Source organism: Anabrus simplex, chromosome 1 (assembly GCF_040414725.1).
Source record: "Anabrus simplex isolate iqAnaSimp1 chromosome 1, ASM4041472v1, whole genome shotgun sequence".
Classification (NCBI taxonomy): Eukaryota; Metazoa; Arthropoda; class Insecta; order Orthoptera; family Tettigoniidae; genus Anabrus; species Anabrus simplex.
In genome coordinates, this window is record NC_090265.1 from 1,546,455,598 (window position 1) to 1,546,477,652 (window position 22,055).

Here is a 22,055-nt window from a genome sequence, read left to right on the forward strand (position 1 = left end):
CACAGTAAGGTTTCCACCTATTCAGTACTAATATGTATTTACAATGTTATAAATTACATGCATATTAGTACTGAATAGGTGGAAACCTTACTGTGTTACTATTCATATGTTATTCTCAGTTCAGTACGGACCAACAACATGAAATTCATAACCCTTGATGAGACCATACTACTCAAAGCCACATTTCAAAAATAGTACGTAGCTTGATCCTAGTCTAACCTGTGGTGTTCATAATGTATATTTGCGAAAAATGTGCTGGCTCCTGATAAAAAGGGGCTGGCTACTGAATTATTTCTATTTTCTTCTACCCCTGGATTAATGCCTGACAGATGAAATGAAATGATGAAGAGTATTGCTGGAATGAAAGATGGTATGGAAAACCAGAGTACCGGAGTAGCCTCCACTTTGTCCAGCACATATCTCATATCAAGTTACCAGGATTTGAACCATGGAACCCAGTGGTGAGAGGCTGGCGTGCTGCTGCCTGAGCCATGGAGGCTTTCATTACGAAGCATAATTTACATAAGATTAAGTTGAAGTGCAACTAAATAATGTACTAAGCACTGCACCTAATAATTTGTTCACTGAAGAGAAAACTGAAAAATGAAGATGTACTGTGAAATCGATTAAAAATAAACATCTGAAATCAGATTTTGCCAAAAAAGAAGACCTGGATGACTGATAAGATCCTCAAAATGTTGAAGAGGAGGAGGACTGCAAAAAGTAACACTGGAAAATATAAAAACATTAATAAAGAAATCAGTAATAAACTAAGGGGAGCCAAAGAAAATTAAATTCAGAATAAATGTTCACAAAACAAGGATAGCAAACAAGTAGGTAGACAGTGGAGGAAAAGTCACTGTTGATTCAGAAAACATCAAGCATACACAGAAGGGATACACAGAAGAACTGTTTCTTGACAACCGGCCAGAACTGCCGAAGAAAAACTGTAAACAGGACCGAGTATTCTGGCAGAGGAAGTACAAACAGAAATAAAGACAATTATAGATGGCAAAGCCTCAGGTCCAGGCAACATCAACGCAGGTTTATTTTTATTTTTCAATGAGGACAATGAAGTGGCTGGCTGTAATGTTCAACATCTCCTATTCTGGCAATATTCCTTATAAGTGACTAAAATTGAAATTTGTTGTACTATCTAAAACAGCTGGAATTAACGTATGTGGAGGTTACAAGATGATTGAAATATTAAGAAGTATCAGCCTAAATGACAAATTATTGCCAACTTATACAGGATTCAGATTGCCTCTGTAAGACTGGGAGGGAAGAATATGAAAAATATACACGTCCAGGGGGTTATAAGGCAGGGCTGTATGTATAATGTCTCCATTGCTATTTAACATCTATTCGGAATATATCTTCAGGGAAAAACTAGAAGATATAGAAATGGGAGTGCTTTTAAATGGCCAATGGTTAAACAACACTTGATATGCAGATGACACGGTAACCTTTCAGATAGTAGCTGTAGGTGCTAAAAGGTTTACTTTGTCACCTATTCAATACATATAAATTTTACATTTGGGAATTTATTGTTAATTCCACTTGAGACATGTTTCGCCTTTCATTGAGCGCATCATCAGTCAAATGACCTCCTCAAGGCAAAAATCAGGTACCTGATTAGTATTTAACTTGCACATATTAATACACATTACAATGGGAAATTAAGTACGAGAAACACTTGTACAATGGTGATGGTTAAACAATATAAGTTTATAGAATAAGAAGTCGGCACCAATGCTTGAAATTACTGGGTAATTATAGCAGAGTTCAGCAGTGGTGCTCTGAAGAATAATTGACGCACTCATAGGAAATTATAAAGTTTATAAAATTATTTACAGTATAATAGTCATGGGGGAAAGGGTATAGTGTTCAGCATCAAGGTTGGTAACTATACAGTAAATTTACATTATCCAAACTTATATTATAAACTTACCTGATTTTTGCCTTGAGGAGGTAATTTGACTGATGATGCCCTCAATGAAAGGCGAAACATGTCTCAAGTGGAATTAACAATAAATTCCTAAGTGTAAAATTTATATGTATTGAATAGGTGACAAAATAAACCTTTTAGCATCCTATATTCAGTATCTTCAATACGGATAACAATGATTTTTATCACTTTCAGATAGTCCAGAAAGTTTACAGTAGAGGAAGTACAAACAGAAATAAAGACAATTATAGATGGCAAAGTTATGGTCAATCAATCAATCAATCAATCAATCAATCAATCAATCAATCAATGATCTGCATTAAGGACTGTTGCCCAGGTGGCCGATTCACTATCAATTGTTTACCTAGCCTTTTCTTACGTTTTCTTAAACTACAAAATTTATCGAACATTCCCTTGATAAATTATTCCAAACCCTTACTCCATATTCTATAAATGAATATTTGCCCCAATCTGTCCTCTTGAATTCCAATTTTATCTTCATATTATGATCTCTCCTACTTTTAAAAGCTCCACTCAAGCTTCTTCATCTACTAATGTCATACTAGCCATGAATAAAGTCTTGACATTAATTAAAGAAAACAAAAGTTATGGCCATAAGCAAAAATGTTATCCCTACATGTCATCTTGTAATCGACCAGAAACCTGTTGAATGAGTCTGGAAATACACATATCTCAGGACCGTCATTAATGATCAATGGGATAATTCGAATGAAGTGAAGCCCTGCACTGGAAAATCCAGGACTGTGTTCAATGAAATGGGAAAACTCTTTAAAAGTTGTGAGTTAGGCATAACACTAGCCACAAAAATAAGACTTCTTCGCTATCATGTATTTTCTGTTCTCTATTATGGTGTTGAAACATGGACATAAAAAAATTAAGAGGCCTTTGAGATGCTAACAGTGTCATGGACAGATGTCACCAAGGATGAGAAAGGGTAAGAAAATACCACCTACTCTAAAAACAAGCTTAGATACCTCGTTCACATCACAAGAAACAGCAGCAGATACCTTCTACAACAAGAAATTCTGCAAGGAAAGATATCTGGAAAGACCTTGTTGACAGGAGACAAATCACCTGGCTAGAAAACCTCAGAGACTGGGGACTCAAAAGACATCAACAGAGTCATTCCAAGCAGCTCACAACAGAGAAAGCAGATCCAAGATCATTGCCTACATCCAGAATGGATTGGAACTAGAAGAAAAAGTACCTACCTGACAGCAGCAATAGCATGTCCAACTTCATGCACTACACTGCAAGTAATAAGTGTGATTACATAGTAGCCAAGGTCACTGATTGGAATATTTATTCCAGGTACCTGCAAAAAGGAAAGAAAACTTTGTAATTAGGTGCAACATAAGTGTATAAAGTCATATAAAGAATGATAAAAAACATGAATCTTATGATAAACATAATGACAAGACTACAAGAGAGGGAGGAATAGAAAAAAAGGGGAGAAAAGGACAATTTGCACATCTTTATACACTGCTGATTTCAAATACAGTAGATAGGTAGAGCCCTGCGTGGATATACAAAATAGTATCCACATCTGCTCCGCATCCACACTTCCTTCATCCGCAAATGGTTATCCGCATCCGTGAATTGTTATTCGCGGAAATTGTAAATATTAACTATAGCATATAACACCCAAGGTATTGAAAAGGATAGATCTGTTAATATAATACAATAGGCCTGATACCTAGCATCAGACTCCCACAGTCACAGGTTTACGAGGGATTTTCTCTTGCGACAACTACTGACGTATTAGCCTTTGTTCCTTCCCTCCATTAATTGCGGGCAGGAGCCAGTTGAGCTAAAGTCAGATTTACGGCTTTATGGTCTCAAGGCTCTTTATATATATATCACAATTCTCCCATAATAATTTTGCTAGTCGTTAGGTGACCCTTACGTACAGCTGAGTGAAAATTAATAAACCTCATTATCTGCATCCACAAATTGTTATCCGCGGATATTGTAAATATTATGAGCAAAATTATCTACACTGTCACACAGTTTGCATCTGCCACGACAGTAACTTCGTGGAAAAGAAAAGAACAATATCCACGGATATCCGCATCCATGCATGGCTCTATAGATAGGCAATATCCTCATCAATCCCATTCTTTCAACATCAATTTCTTCTCAACCCTATCCCTTTCTATAAATGACTTGATCTGTTACTATTTCAATCCTTTCCATTATTTATAAACCTGGAAAAATTCAATAAAAAAACATGTTTTCCTCTCTGTTGCCTCTTGGCTTTAATAACTATAAAGCTGTGGAACAAAAAAAACTGTACCTACTTCAACTTCTCTTTCTACAAGTAAATAGAAATGGTTGATACAATCATTCCAGTAATCTGTAATTAGATATGCAATTAATGTCTGAAACCATATTACACAATTTCTATTGCTATATATGGCTGTCATATTAATCTATCTAGTGTACAAAGAATATCCCAATTTGGTATCCATAAACTTGACTGTATCTAGAAATAATTCAGGTATAATGTACAAGTATACCATGAATTTAAAAAAATATATAATGTAATGACTGGTCCATGAGGTCATCAACAAGAGAATCAGGAACAGGCTGATCAGACGACCTCCTTTCGCAATGTGTGACTTCCTGAAATTTGCGAGTATGGCAGGATGCCCGCTGCATGTTGTAAACTTCAAATGTCTCTCTCTTTCATAAAAGAGTGAGACCTGTTTTGTACATTCGCTGCTAGTCTATACAAACACTACCAGCTAATCATGTTATTTGCAAAAACTCTGCACATCTCATGCCTCCAGTAAACAGAATCTTGGATGTACATTCAGGCCTAAATACCTACTTTCTCAGTCAAAAACATGCTCTTTGTTACTGAGAATCTTTTTGAGGATCCAGTCTCTGAACTGTGGCTACACTTCATTTACGCACAAGCTTTCACATTTCACATTGTATTGATGGTGGAGAGTGACAGAAAAAATACCAATTGAACTGATGGATGCAATGAGTGACTTGAGAAGAAATCTCTTTAAAAAATACACACACACATTGGTTTATTCCTAGTAAAGTGAGAGTGTTCTTAACTTTAATTAAAGAAGAAAGCTTGGTTAGAAAACAAAGCAAAGAGGAAACTACTGCAACATTCTATGAAAACTGTCTTGAATACTTAGATCTGTGGCTTAAACACTTCAAGGACAGAGATTTCCCAGTGGGGTTCATTAAAGCATGTTCCTATATGGTACAAGGTTCATTGCCAGGCAGGGGTTCTTTGATATGGATGAAGATAATTAATTATTTGATGAACTTTCATGCTTAACAAAGTATATAAATCTGTGGAACAACTGGAATGATCTGTAGGTTTAGATCGGTGTTCCGCAAACAAATTTTACTCACGGCACACCAAATACAAGTATTATTCCCCTTAAAAACATTTATGAAACAACCATAATATGTAATGTCATCAACATGTTAATAATAATAGCTGATTTAATCAATTAATTACCAAGAGAGTTGGCCATGTGGTTAGGGAGATAGTGGGTTTCAACCCCATAGTTGGCAGCCCTGAAAATGGTTTTCCGTGTTTTCCCATTTTTACACCAGGCAAATTCTGAAGCTGTTAAGGCCATGGCCACTTCTTTCCCACTCCTAGCCTTTTCCTATCCCATCAGACGTATCTGTGCCAGTGTGACCTAAAGCAGACTGTAAAAAGCAAATCAATTAATTGAACTGATGAATCTAAGTAAAAATCCAATTAGCCAATCAATGTACTTTAGGTGATTAATCAAACCGATGGTGAAGCGTGGTGAAGGAGAAATAACTGTTTTGCATGGCACAAAACATGTGTATTGTATTATTATTTGCTATTTGGTGTGCTAGTGTCAGCTGCTGTATAACTGACAGGTCATTATTGTCCCCGTTAAAATTGGCGATATTACGAGTATTTTAACAAGTGGAAAGCAAAAATTTTATTGTCTGCTTGAAGCAGAAGCATATCATTTGGGAAGTTGTGGCGAGCCGAGAACGAGTTTTTTTTGTCGTTCAGAGGGGTGAGATACGTCACCGAGACTGTGCCAAGGCCAGGCCAAACCACGTGACTGCCTTCGCACGCGCACAACCCAGCTTGTTTCTGGAATAGTCTGCGCAAATTAAAGGAGACCATCAGCCAATTGCCGTTCTCGCTGAAGAACACGCCTCCCTGGCTAATTAGATAAAAGGCCTTGCTTCGAGTGAATCGCTCTCTTAATGCGCTTATTCTGAAGCTCTCTCTGAATATATTCTTCGCTGTGTGAAACATCACGTTACCGGACCACGTGGAAAGGAAATTTTCAAGTCAAGTCGACGCCCGTTCTACCAGAATTTAGTCTGATATTTAGTGAATTCTGTGGAATAAAAACGCCTAGGAGCCAAGTTAAGTGTGACAGTGTAGACGAGCTGTTTATATTCTGCGTGTGCTTGTGCAAAATACTTCATTTTGTCATCTCAGTTACAGCTTGTGACCAGCAATCTACGGAAGACGTCTTAGAATTGAACATCTCAAGATGAAGAATTCCGCAACCACCGGCAACACAATTTCATCGAGGGACACCTGTCGCAGAGCCTCCATGGAGCTGTAAAAATGTAAGGCGTCTCTGGTAATTGGAAGGAGACTGGCCGGAGTATGCTGAAATAACTGGCTGTCGACGGGAATCGAACTTCACCAAAACTTGAGTACCTTTTTAATTTTATTTATCTGTCTTACCTTTTGTACAACTAGAGGTCTTTCTTCTTAAGTCGTAAATCTATTAGATTGCTGTAGTTAGACATATTTCATTTTTCTACTTCTTAAGGTGTCGTGGTAGACTAGGTACGTGTGAATGAAATTTTGGATCTATTAGAGTAGACATGTAGGTTGTCTTTGAATGATTTCCCATGCTTAAGGAGCTTTATGTTTAATAATCACTGACCACACGATAAATCTACTTTCCTTGCAATATTGAAAGTCACCGGACGGAAAATTTGCGTGTACATTTTGAGTGAATAGGGTCGAACCTAGTGTCTTTTAAGATCACTTGTTGTTTTTATGATGAAGTCATCTAATTTTACGATATTCCATGAGGATCAGTAGATGTAATAATCACTTAAATAATAATATTGACTAAAGATCGGGTAAAACAGAAGTAAATGCTCGTGAGCCATAAAACTACTGTAGAGTTCCTAAATGTGAGATGGAATGTGCTCTGTTCATGAAGGGTCTGGAATATGGCCTATCCTGAGGGATATTTGTTGTATAATTGAGCAATTGATGAATTAATGGTGATATTTGATTTATTCTTGTGTATTTGGAGCGCAAGATGGATTATAATTATTGGAGCACGTGTTTGCGAGTGTATTTCACAGGTAGGAAGTAAAAATAATACGAGTAAGGCTCACGCTTGCGGTAAATTCAACCTGTAGCCCAAATGATGGTAGTGCTTATGGATTTTACTAGAATCTTCCATTATAATTTCATGAATTAGATGAACTTGCGTTGATATGTGAAATGTATTTCTACCAAGTGATACCCATGACTTCGATCACTAGCCACCATAAATGAAGGAGAATTTCAGTACACGAATTATTTCTGCTAGACATTACGCGTCCCGACCACCAATAAAAATCATGAATAAATTTGCCAAATCAGGATTCGATGTAAATAGTGTACATAAAAACGTGTTTCCCTAGTGTGAATGTGTGGGTGTGTAAATGTGTATATTTCTCTTGTGTCATGTTGATTTCATTTAATTTTGATCTGGTCATGCACTTGCTGTGACGCAGATCACACTCATCGTTGTGTGTCGCCTTAAGAAATATTTTCATGCCCTTAAGGGAAAGTTTAATTAAGTTAAGTCAAGGAAGACTAGGAAGGAATTTATTTTCTAAATTAGCGAGATTTAAAAGGAAAGATCATCTCGTTACTTTATGAAGGCACTCGATTTGTAAATAAAATTTATTTAACTAGCTCACACGTTGGTAATGTAAATTTCTAAAAATCTGAAATACTTTAAGATTAATTTGAATAGAAATGAAATGCAAAGATCAGAGGTAGAAATTCGTTAGCCGCATGATTACTTTGAAACATTGTGAAAATAAGTCATTAATAATTAATTAAAAATAATTACTCTGAAATGCTAATGATGAACATTAGGTAAATGATGCAGTGGAAAATTAATAAGAACACGATCGTGTGACAATGAAACAGGTTAATTGAATGATAAAAAAAAATAATAATAATAATAATAATCAGAATAATAATTAATTAATTTTGAGAATTTTGGAAACAATTTTCATTTTCTACTGAAATTCATGTTGGTGTCATTGACCATTATTAAGTACTGTAAATGACAAATTCAATTGAATACATCTTAAAACCACGTGTTGAGACTACTTTAAATTGGTAAAGCTTTGAACACATGTTAATTTATTTAATTCTTTCAGTCAAATGTTTGGTTTGAAAAGGCAAGTGGCCTAATTACTTCTTTGGTTTCATTACAGCACAGTAAGGCTGGAGATATGAACACGTGTCACTCTAAATCGAGGAAGAAATCCAATATTATGAAAGTTCTCTGTTAAAAGTAAAATATCAGCAAGAATATTTTATCTGTTTGTCTGCTTATGTGAATAAATGTCAGAGTGTTGTTTTAATATTTCTTTTTATCCTGCTTGGTCATCAATCCTTAACAACCCTTAAATGCCTCTAGAAAGTGATAGCCAACGATCGAACGGTCCACCTTGGGATTCCTCGCTCGATGGCTGGGCTTAGCTTGGGAAAAATGGGGGCATTATAGTACGCTGGTCTTCAGATATTTCTTTCAGAAAGGTAAAAACAATAATGCCTTAGTTGCTTTCTTCTAAAATGAAAGTTATGACCACAGCTTTTACAAACTATTGGAAAGGAAATACCAGAAAGGCTATTGTAGTACTGTAATTACGCGAATATTCCCCCGCATATATATATATTTTTTTAAATTGAGGCACGAACTTGGGGTGTGGGTCAAATTTGTGTCAAGGTTGGTAAGTTTTCATTGTTGGATATACAGTTACACTTTGTGTAACAGCAGATAGAAGAAAACTGCCCCCATATGTCATATTTAAATGGAAAACAATTCAGACTGTTAATTTAAAACTGCATTTATAATTTTTATTAAATAGTATTTTACAGAGTAATTTAAATTCAAAATTTCTCCATGTCATGATAGACTGAGTCTTCCGGAACGTGCAGGGGTAGCTTTCCGCACTTGCTTTTACTTCAGTGTGTCGATAGTGTGTTTCATAATTGCTAAGTTTGAGTGAAACTGTATTTCTTTTGTATTCATCGTTTTAAGGAACACCACAATATCACGTAACAAGCAGTGTGCAGAGAAACAGAACCCGCATACAAAGGCAATGCTGACAGCTGGCGATAAAGCGTGTCTCATAATTGTAATAAATCCGTACGTATCGAACAATACTGTCATTGCCAATGAAACTGCAATATTTTTTTTTTTTTGTCTAGCCAAAAGAGACGTTTTTAAAGGAGTTGGGGTCACTGTACTGTGTTGCAATGCAGACGGGAGCGAAAGATTTCCTCCCCTCGTCATAAGAAAGCTTGATAAGCCAGAATGTTTTAAGGGCGTCAGGTACTTTCCGTGCAAGTACAAGGCATCTAAAAATGCAAACAGTACAGTAATCCAAAAAATAAAGCACTTGCACAGGGGAGCTAGTATAATTTGTCCTCATCTTTGAATCGTGTTTCTTTTTTCTTTCGTTGCATGAGATTAGGTTTGCCACTGAGTTATCTAAGTGCGTTATTTGAATACTGTAAATGCACCTTGTTGGATACATTTTGGATTTTTTCCATGGTATTTGAAAGGTTTTAACTGTGAATCAATGTTAGTTGCATGCAGTAACCGGTCTTGAATGTTTTGTGACGCAGCAAGGGTTGGCATTTCTGAAGCACAAGTTGGCAGTTAATTCAAAATCACGTAATTTGAAGTCTGATTTTTGCGTCCCAAAGAGTTCGAAATACTGAGGTTTTACTGTATCACAAAATTAACATCAGTGCTCGCCGGTGTGTCTATTTCAAGTGTTTACATTTCACGAAAAGAATTATCCACCACCGGTCGTGTTAATATCCACCAAAAAGGACTACCCATGGGTTCTCCAACATCAGGTATACTGGCTGAAATATATATAGATTACTTAGAACATCAAGAAATCCAAAAACTAGATAATATCCCCTTCTGGTGCAGATTTGTGGACGACGTATTTGTTATAATAGACAATAGGCACACCTACGGAACAAGAATCTTAGAACAACTAAATGAAATAGATCCCCATATAAAATTCACCATGGAAACTGAAAACAATAACACCATAAATTATCTAGATATATCTATAACTAGGCATAACGACCATTTAACATACAAAATATACAGAAAACCCACTCACACATCCAACACAATAAAAATAGACTCTACCCATCCATATACACACAAGAAAGCTGCATATTACAGTATGATATATAGAGCATACAACATACCACTAACAAAAAAAGATCTAAACAAAGAATTGAATTTAATCCATGAAATAGCCAGACAGAACGGATATAAAAAAGAAATGATCAACAAGATCATAAAAAAAATAAAAACCAACCCAAAACCAAGTTAACCAGAACCGAAAAAAGCAAAAAAGACTACGTACTATTCACCTATAACAAAAGCCACATACATCCTATAACAAATATTTTTAAAAAACGAGGCCTAAAGATAGCCTATAAAACCACACATAGCAATGTCAACATCTTACACAATGCTAAACCTGTTAACAATAAAAATCAATACAATCACTCAGGTGTCTATCGCTTGAAATGTAATGACTGCGAAGCCAGCTATATAGGGCATACCGGAAGGAACTTCCAGATACGATACAACGAGCACATTAATGCAGTTAAGCATAGACATTTTTCAGCTATGGGACAACATATCGAAGACCAAAAACATAAATTTACAAATATTAACAATGACATGCAAATCTTGAATACAAACCCCAAGAGCCCCTTGCTCAGTATCTTAGAAGAATTTTACATAAACTTAGATCAATACGTCAACCCAAATTTCAACCTAAATGAAATTACGGGGAAAAAACTAACATTCTTTTCGATACAGTTATCCCCCTCCTAAAAAGTCATTATTTGAAAACAGTCAAGAAACAACATCCCATACATACAAAAGAACCGCCTAAAGATCCCTCCCACTCTAGTTCTGCTCTCTCCACAGTCGTCCCTCCCATCCCTCCAAACCTCCCCTCTACAGCCGCAAGCAACAGTCCCAAACTAACACGCTACAGATCTCGACGTGCAGCCGTGCAACGCACACAGTGTCAACACCCAACGTAACTACAACACACACATACTTCACTCCTTACAATTCATCAGACGCCGTTCTTTACACAATTTATTTCTATTTACAGACAATACGGCCTACAACATAAAAGAAGCCCTCACGCTATCACCCAAGACATCAAAATGTATATTGTTTGACACTTGACATAGTATAATGCCATACTAAGATGCACGCTGTAACTAAATAAACTTCAGCTCATTATACGCAATTTTAACTCAGCATTTAGTACATACTGAGAATATAGTACACAGACAATGTGTCCAACCGATTATACATTAAGATGTAATTCTTCATAACTACGTTTAGAATCTTCAAGATATTTATACCACCTGCAATATTATACAATCATCTGAAGAAGAAAACACTGGAATGAATTAAAAACAGTTATAAGTTTCAACATTAAATAGTAGCACTCCACAATACCTGTGTACTTACCATACCAACAGGAATATTGTAGTAACAACAAACATGTAACAAGTTAGAGTAGAAAGAGGACCCATTTTATATTGTTTTTACTACTTCATTCATTCTTTAAACGGCCTGTTATATCGGGTCAACTTTTTATGTACATATAACTTTTTTTAAACATTGTAATATCTCAATATCACAAATGTAAATAGTAATAACTTCACAAATATCAGTATACATAAGTAATGTAAAAATTTTAATTGATGTTCATTAGATCAACAAAATAATGAGGTGACATGCCTCTCACAACATGTAACTTTTAAAGTTAAAGAGGAAAGGTCCCATTTTATTATTCTTACTATTTGAACATTTAACTTGTTTTTAATCATTTGTCAAATTGGGTCAGTTTTCATGCATATGCAACGCTTTGTAATGTGATGTTTTTGAAACTAGTTGTAATATGACAGCTGAGGATGACCCCATAGGGGTCGAAACCGGTACTGCATTTACTGTAATCAATAGTAAATAAACACTGTATTGATAAGGTGGAGGCTTCCATATCATTTTTATCTTATTGGGTTAGTCATCCAGAATGTGACCCATAAGAAAGATAAATCAGAGATAGCCGCTTTGTATGATACACTAGAGAGCAGGTTAAGAGCTTTAGAATCCATAGGTGTAACCAGGGATAAATATGGGTCAATGTTGTACCCTCTCGTACAATCGTGCTTACCTGAAGATGTTTTAAGGGTGTGGCTCAGAAATCAATCATCAGGGAATGAAGATTTTATCAGTCCAGATAAAGCTAAACTGGAGACTCTTCTTAATGTCCTCAAACGTGAAGTGGAGGGGGAAGAAAGGATTACCTTTGTGCAGGCAGGTTTTGGTTTACCCGATGGGAAAAAACAAGAGAAGGGAAGAGGGAAAATTTCTGAAAACACATTGCTATCAACTGCGAGTTATTGTTTTCTGCAAAATTTGATGGCAAGAAGCGAAAGTGTATGTTTTGCAGCACACCACATGAGAGTAAGGAATGTCACCTTGCTCAACAAATGAGCTAGGAAGAAAAGCGTAACAAGCTAGCCAAAGAAAACTGTTGTTTTGTATGTCTGAAGTTAGGGCACAGAGCCAAGAATTGAAAGGCACACGTTCGATGCCCCTTGTGCACTAACCCTTATGTTGTTATTATGTGCCATAAACTAAATGTGAAAGCGGCTGAAGAGAAACCTGAACCCAGAACTCAGGAAGGTGGGGAAAACCAGAGCTATATCTCCATGAACATTCAGAGTGCCACAAAAGAGGTGTTTCTTGAAGAAGACGGCTGAGGAAATGGGTTACAAACCTTTGAAAACAGAGACGATGATTCATAAGTTGTTTGGACGCGCTGAGACCTGTGAAGAAGACAATGTAGAGGTGAGCAGCTGTGATGGTTCATATAGTACAATGTTGCAGTTAATTGACCAGAAAGCAATTTGTGGGAAAATTCCAAGTTGAAGTTTGGGCCCTGGATGAAAGAGGTGAGGGAGAGAAAGATATGGCTCTCAGAGGTGGGAACTGATCCAGATGACGCAGAAGTTCTTCTAGGAGCTGATGTTGCTAGAAGTATTTTGATGGATGAAATGCATAAGCTTGAATCAAGATTGGTAGCCGTTAGGACTGTGCTTGGCTGGACTGTGACAGGTAGACTGAAGGAAGGGGAGAATATGACACTCTAGTTCTATATACAACCTCACTGTTCATTCTATCTGCCTCGATAGCTGACGTATGGAACTTGGATACCACAGGCATATCTGATCCAGTGGAAAGCAAATCAAGAGAAGAAGTGGAAGAAGCCGCATGTAACTACTTTCAAACTGCAGTAAAAGTTAATGGCAATGAGGCATCAATTTTGGTAATGAGACAAAGTCTCTCATAGTGCAATGGCACTGCCGGTGGCTACAACTAGCCTGTGCAGTGACCTCCACAGTATGTGCTAGCCATGCGTCTTGGTAGGTGTGCTAGGTACCAACTGATGAGCCCAGTCTAGCACACGGGGGCAAAACGCAGGCAACCAGGAATGAGTTAGCTGGAAAATTTATGATGTCCAATAACGGACAATTTATATTGGTATTATAAATTTACTCTTTCGGAATAAATATTTCAGATTCCCTAAGGAAATCAACATCTATATCATCTGATGGCCAAGCAAGCATCAATTTTTGGTAATGAGACAAAGTCTCTCATAGTGCAATGGCACTGCCGGTGGCTACAACTAGCCTGTGCAGTGACCTCCACAGTATGTGCTAGCCATGCGTCTTGGTAGGTGTGCTAGGTACCAACTGATGAGCGAAACGCTGGCAACCAGGAATGAGTTAGCTGGAAAATTTATAATGTCCAATAACAGACCATTTATATATAAATTTACTCATTCGGAACAAATATTTCAGATTCCCTGTGGAAATCAACATCTATATCATCTGATGGCCAAGCAGGCATCAATTTTTGGAAATGAGACAAAGTCTCTCATAGTGCATTGATACTGCCGGTGGCTACAAGTAGCCTGCGCAGTGGCCTCCACGGTATGTACTAGCCATGCGACTTGGTAGGTGTGCTAGGTACCAACTGATGAGCCCAGCCTAGCACAGAGGGGCGAAACACTGGCAACCTGGAACGAGTTAGCTGGAAAATGTATAATGTCCAATAACGGACCATTTATATTGGTATTATATTAGTATCTATGGAACAACAAGGAGATGGCGGAAAAGAGATTGATCTCTGTTTCGAACAGGCTGATCAATGAAGGAAAGTTTGAGGAATACGGAAAGGTGTTTCAGGAGTGGATAAATGAGGACGTCATTGAAGAGGTTCCAGAGTTCCAGTGTTATTATTTACTGCACCAAGGACTATTTAAAGATAACTCTATTACTAAGGTGAGACCAGTTTTTGATGGTTCCTGCAAGTCAAAGGATATGCCTTCACTGAACGAGTGCCTCAAGAAAGGACCTAATTTGCTACTACAAATCCCCACACTTCTTTTGATGTTTTGGAAGAATAGGATAGGGGTTATTTAGGATATTAGAAAGGCTTTTCTTCAGATAACTGTCCAAGAAGCTGACCGTGATTGGTTACGCTTCTTATGGTGGAAGGATTTAGAGGGAAGAGGATTAAAGGCATTTCATCACTGCCGAGTAGCATTTGAACTGAACTGCAGCCCATTTCTGCTTAAAGCAGTGTTAGATCTACACTTGAAACATTGTACGGAATACCGAGAGACAGCTGAAAGGTTGAGAAACTCCTTTTATGTTGATAATATATTGTAGAGCCTATCACTTCTGTGGACAATGAGGAAGAAATATGTATGTTTACGGAAGAATCTACTGCATTGCTGGGCAGAGCACGGTTTGATCTTTGTAACTGGGAGAACACATGGCTAAATTCTTCTGAAAGAGATTCATCTAGTTCTGAGGTAACTTCGGTGTTAGGTCTTGTGAACAACTTGACGTATCGAAGATTGATGAGAAGATCACTAGAAGAAATGTATTGGCTGCTGCCCAGAGCATCTTTGACCCTATAGGTTTCACCTGTCCTCTCACTCTAGTACCCAAGTTGCTGTTACAAGAAAGTTGGCAGAAATGAGGAAAAAGTTTGAAAAGTGGCTTCAAGAACTGAACGTATTGTCTGATATTAAAATTCCTAGACAAATAGCAACTTGTGAAACACAGGAATCTTGGAGCCTTCACACATTTTGTGATGCAAGAGGTGTAGCATATGCCGCAGTTGTATTCCTTAAATCACACGATGGTCAAAACTCAAATGTAACACTTTTACAGGCAAAATCTCGTGTAGCACCTATGAAGAAAACCACTATTTCTCCGTTGGAACTCTTAGCTTGTTCACTTGGAGCTCATCTTGCTTCCTCCGTAAAGGCAAGTTTAGGAACTGGAGATCTTTCAACTTATTATTGGACGGATTCAACAACAGCGCTCTGCTGGATCAAGAGGAAAGAAGTCTGGGGAACTTTCGTGGCCAACTTGGTGAAGGAAATTAAACAGTTGTCAAGCCTTGATAGTTGGAATCGTGTGCGTGGAGTGAATAATCCGGCTCCAGGGACTGCTCCGCTACCAAACTCCTGATGTCAAAATGGTGGGAGGGCCCTCAGTGGCTGAGATGCCCCAGTTCTGAGTGGCCTGTTGACGATGTCATGCCTGATGAAGAAAAGGTCAACGAAGAGAAAAAGAAAGAACTTTCTACTGTTGTAGTTTCTTCAAAACCAGAAGAAAAATGGTATCTGCACTATTTTTCTAAGTAAATGAAAGTTGTCAGGATGACAGCTTGGACTTTGCGATTCATCCACAACACGGCAGGAAAGAGAGGACGACACACTTCAAAGGAACTTGAAGTGGAAGAATTACAAGTGGCTAAAAGGAGGCTAAGGAAGATTGTGATGCAAGAGATGCTTGGAAAAAATGAGCAGACGTCCCTCAAATCTATCAATGTGTTTGAAGATGAAAGTGGGTTACTTCGAGTCATGACGAGTTTAATAAGGAGAAAGGATGAAGAATTATTCCTAACTCCCATTCTGATACCTTCAAATCATACGCTAGTTCACATGATGATCATGGAGAAACATCAAGAATTGTCTCATGCTGGAGTACAAGTTCTGCTCTCTACTTTGCGAGAGCGGTTTTGGATCATCAATGGCAGAAGAACCATAAGAAAGGTGATTTCTGGCTGTATCAAGTGTAGAAGATACCAAATGAAAGGAATTACTACAGAGGTCGTACCTTTGCCAGAGGATCGAATTCAAGACGCTTCTGTTTTTGAGATTGTAGAGGTGGATTTGGCTGGCCCATTACATCTCCGAGGGGGTGAAAAGGCGTGGATAGTGATATTCACGTGTGCTCATTTTCAGAGCTGTACACTTTGAGCTCATCAGAACTTTGTCTACTCCAGGGTTCCTTCAAGCGTTACGAAGATCCATTGCTTGGAGAGGGAGAGCAAATGTTATGTACAGTGATAATGGAAGGAATTTTGTGGGGGCTGAAAATGCGTTCCGTAATCTTGACTGGACAAACGTGAGTGTAGAGGCTAGTTGTCTGAGAATCACTTGGAAATTCAATCCTCTCACTGCTGCATGGTGGGGAGGCTTTTGGGAACGTATTGCTCATATGTTAAAGAAGTTGTTGCGACGAATCTTAGGTCGTTCGTCTTTGGATTACGAGGAACTGTTGACAGTACTAATGGACACTGAAGCAGTTATTAATTCCCGACCATTGACTTATTTATCTGAAGACAGTGATGATTTCCTAGCGTTGACTCCAGCAATGTTTCTTCAGAATATTCCTAGGGTGGGAGTGCCCGATGTTGATCACATTGATCAGATAAGCCACAGAAAGAGATTCTAATATATGCAGCCTCTGAGGACAGAATTACTTAGGGTAACTTAAACTGGAGAAAGGTCAGGCGAACTCACATTGAGAGTTAAAGGTGGGGGAAGTAGTGATCCTTGGAAGTAACGGAGCACGTACAATGGACTGGCCTTTAGGAAGAGTGGTTGCTGTATATCCCAGGAAAGATAATATAGTCAGAGTGGTCAAGGTGAAGACTGCTGGTGGTGAGTTGGACCAGCCTGTGCAGAACATCAATCCACTGGAAGCAACTCCCATTACTGAGTGGCAGAATGAAGAAGAGGTCCAGGAGAAGAACCCTGCTGTGCCTGACTCTAGCAGAACTGTTCCACGAGTGGTTACTTCAAGATGTGGGAGGAAGATATGAATTCCCTCTCGTCTCAATTTGTAGATTTTTTCTTTGCTTTTGTTTTGTTTTGGTTGTGAATTTAGTGGTTTTAATCATAATATGATTAAAAGGTGGGAGGATGTTACGAAAATTTGGTTAAGTTTATTTGCTCTTGGCCTCAAAAATGGTGGATACTAGCAGGATATCAATGTTTTACTTGGACTCGGTGGTGTGTGATGCCTGATGTGACAGTGAAGACAAAAGAGTGATATGTAATGGCAGTAGCCATGTGTATGTTTGTTTGTGTCATTGTGCAATAAATAGTATGTCCTATCTTTGTGGTTAATACTAGTTCGGTGAGTTAGTCCGTTAACGAAACAGTCACCTCCTCTATCTGAACATTATCCTTATAACCTTGTATCCTTGCAGGTAAAGTTGAAATTCAAGAGGACAAATTGGAGATTGCAATAACTTACCAAAGGAGATATTCAATCAATTTCCAATTTCTTTGCAATCATTTAAGAAAAGGCTAGGAAAACAGCAGATAGGGAATCTGCCACCTGGACGACTGCCCCAACTGCAGATCAGTAGTGAATAAATCAAAAATCTTTATATATTACTGACTGAATACTTCTGCCTTCTGAATCCTCGCATACACACTCCCCTTGTTCATTAATGATTCCTGGAATGTCCTTGGAACTTGTTTCTGCCTTAAGTAAATTCCTTAACTGACTGGTGGTTTATACACAGACTGAAACAGTGATTTTACTCTCCCACAAAATATACACAACCTATCTTAATAGAAATCTGCTGACTTCACACTGGAAATAAATTTCTAAATTTTTTCTCATGTACAGTACATATTTTCAATAGGAGGAGTAATAATGGAGCTATAATTAATGGAATGTTTTACAGTCTAAGTCCTTGCAAGCTGTCCACTTCATGGCCGTATCGATGAGTTTAATCAACAAATTAATCTAAAAAGCCACCTAATCGATACTTTATTTCTTTTGCCTTTGGCAAACTTAAAAATACATTAACAAACACAGTAATAGAAATAAAGTATCGATTAGGTGGCTTTTTAGATTAATTTGTTGATTAGTCTAAGTCCTAGCGGACACAGCTCGAAAGCGATTGCACGCACAGCAGATTTCTTATTACTAACATATAAAGGGAGACTGTGGATTTATGGCTATGTAATGGGTAATCTCAGAAACTACTGGGCCGATTTTTAAATTTCTTCACCATTTGAAAGATATTATCATTCTGGGTAACAGGCTATGTATTATCCTGGAGTATCAAAGGGCTGCCAATGAGAACCATGATTTGGGCCCTTTGGCACACTAGCCTAGGCTAATACAAGGAAAATATTGAATTTGTCATACAAGGATGAGATGTTCATTTTAAACATCACAACGCGAAGAACAAAACCCCATTTCTAAGGCTCTAAAACTAAGTTTTCGAGATACTGGCACCACACTCTTCCGCTATAGGAACTGGATGAAAAAAAGACCAGCCATAACCATCGCAACGTCAGCTCAAGAGTTCTATAATACAGGCCTGGGCCTCTTAAAATTGAATATGCTGTCTAAACGGTTAGTCTAATTGAACAATGGAGTGTACCATGCGTGTGTGTGTTTTTGTTTTTTTTTTTTGTTTTTTTTTTTGTTTTTTTTTTTACAAGTTGCTTTATACGTCGCACCGACACACATAGATCTTATGGTGATGATAGGAGTGGGAAGGAAGCGGCGTGGCCTTAATAATGTACAGCCCCTAGCATTTGTCTGTTGTGAAAAATGGGAAACCACGGAAAACCATCTTCAAGGCTGCCGACAGTGAGGTTAAAACGAACGAACGAAAAAAACACACACACTCACACCCCGGCACCAAGTGTACTTGAAATTCGATTTGCCAGAAAAAATTTTATATGAATTTTCTTCTTATCTCTAATATTTTGCTGTTTTATTATCACACTATCTTTTAAGCGGGCTATGTAGTGAAAGAAAATGCGAAGCAAGTCACAGGGAAATCAAGTTAATAAGCACCTGAACAATTAGTCCTATTAAACAAAGAAGAGCAGGTGCACTTAAAATTCTATTTACCAGAAAAATGTTTATATGAATTTTCTTCCCACCTCTAATAATCTATACAGTATCTATCTATACTTCTATACTAATATATAAAGAGAGTGTGAGTTTGTTTATATATAATGTGTAATCTCAGAAACAACCGGACCGATTTCGAAAGTTCTTTCACCATTTGAAAGATATCATCATCCCGGAATATCAAAGGGTTCCCTCAAGAACCATGATTTAAGAAAAAAATAGCAGCAATAATAAATCTGATAGTTTGCATTTTTGATTGTCTGTGTTTTTACATGTAAAAACTACTTGAATCATGCTCAAATTTTGCAAGCTTATATCTGATACCTTTGATTAACACACAAGCTACTTACTATCATGCTTTCTTTTAATTGGGCTATATAGCGAAAGAAAATGTGAAGCAAGTCAGAGGTAAATGTGAGGTTGGGACACTTAAAATTGAATACGCTGCCTAAACGGTTAGTCATATTGTACAACGGAGCGCACCAAGTGTACCAGAATAACGATTTTCCAGAAAAAAGTTTATATGTATTTTCTTTGTATCTCTGACTGTTTGAGATAAAAATGTTTTGCTGTGTTTTGGTGCAAGTTTTATCTTTGGTCTTTTAGTTTTGGTTTTTCACGTAAAAACTTCTTGACAGACCATGCTCAAATTTGACAAGCATACAATTGGAGCCTTTGGTTAATGGAGTGTGATGTCCTTACTTTGAATGAATAAAATAAGCCATTAAATGGCAGAAGCTGTACCATTTAATTCAAGACTTGCTAAACACATTCGTATGTGATCCACAGCGTCCTCTCATCCACTCGCCTTTCCTCTCATTTTTGCAGTAACAAAGAAGAAACCATATACAACTGACTCTGGTTCAATTTGAGGATAGTACACTAGCACCGTGTGTGAGTCTATCTTATTTTGAACGCCTATGATTGGCACTGCAAGTTACTGCAATAATATAATATAACATAACAGAAATCAGTACAACTCCTGTTCAGTTGCAGCCTTCCTGATTTTTAACATTCTCGAAGTTGCCCTTATGACAAATTTTAGCAATATGTCTTGGAAACCTACTGCTCTTTAGGGAACCATTTTACGTTACCGTATATGTATATGCAGGTCAATTTTCCCATATAGGCTGTATTCCAATAATAAAACACTAACTCATCGTTAATCACTTTTCCTTTGAATTTTTACTTACGCTTTATTGTGTTAATATTGCTGAATGTTGGCTTTCTGTCCATTGGAAGATCCTGTAAGACTTTGGGTAAACCATAGAGACAGTCTTTTTGAGGATGTAAAATGGCAAGTAGAAAGTGAGTGTCCACCATTAAAATGAAAACTGTCCAACTTGATTGTGACTGGTAGACAGCAAGGGGGTCTGCCATCATAATGAAAACTCCTCAACTTAATTGTGATTGACAGTATGCAAGGGGGCCTACGATTAGAATGAAATTCCCCCACCCGGTCTTCACATAAAAAAAGTCATATGGAGACTTCCCCGTCATGCTTCCAGGGATTGGTCCCAATCCTTACTGACTGAAGACCCAAGTTAAGTCATCTTTAGAGCTCTTTGCAGAGGATTTTCTTTGCAGAGGATTTTCTGCCACCAACATGCCTCAATCTGCCACTGGCTGCTTGGGCATGATCATATATTCGGTCTTGTTGACATTCAGCCTCAACCCAAACTCCTCACATGCCATCACAACACAACCCAGTAGCCTCTGCAGTCTTTCCTGGTTATCAGCAAACAGCATGGATCCATACTTCGCTGAAAACCTTCCGTGGTTCCATCGTTTCCCATTTTCACACTAGGCAAATGCTGGGGGTGTACCTTAAATAAGGCCATGGCCACGTCCTTTCCTGTCCATCTTTGCAGCTGCCAACGGTGGGGTTCAAACCTACCATCTCTTGGATGCAAGCTCGCAGCTACGTGACCCAAACCATGCAGCAACTCTCTCGATATCTCTGTATTTGTATAGATTACAATTAATTACAATGTCATAAAGTACTGGAATCTAGCAAACATATACAAGATATGCTAAGGCTTGCTGGAAAGAAGTACTACATGGTCTTGATAGACTACAGTAATGTAGACATTTAAAAAATTTGACTGCATGATTGGAAAAACTCATCCACTGACAATAATATCAGATATCCTGAGCTACAACTACAGTACATCCCAATAGCACACGAAGTCACTTTAGGCTGGGCTGAGTGGCTCAGATGGTTGAGGCACTGGCTTACTGACCCCAACGTGGCAGGTTCGACCCTGACTCAGTCCAGCGGTATTTGAAGGAGCTTAAATACGTCAGCCTCGTGTCGGTATATTTGCTGGCACATTAAAGAACTCCTGCGGGACTAAATTCCGGCATCTCAGCTTCTCCGAAAACCTTAAAAAGTAGTTAGTGGAACATAAAGCCAATAACATTATTATTATTATTATTATTATTATTATTATTATTATTATTACTGACGTC

At 37.8% G+C, this 22,055-nt stretch overlaps 1 protein-coding gene across 2 annotated transcripts in view; it reads right to left on the reverse strand.

The window, feature by feature from the left end:
• The window catches only part of S2P (membrane-bound transcription factor site-2 protease), a 112,702-nt gene that overhangs the window by 87,421 nt on the left and 3,226 nt on the right, over positions 1-22,055 (reverse strand). For both annotated transcript variants that reach the window (XM_067138076.2, XM_067138075.2), the window contains exon 3: positions 3,181-3,284. In XM_067138076.2, the coding sequence (XP_066994177.2) occupies positions 3,181-3,284 (104 nt within the window). The remainder of the gene's footprint in view (positions 1-3,180; positions 3,285-22,055) is intronic.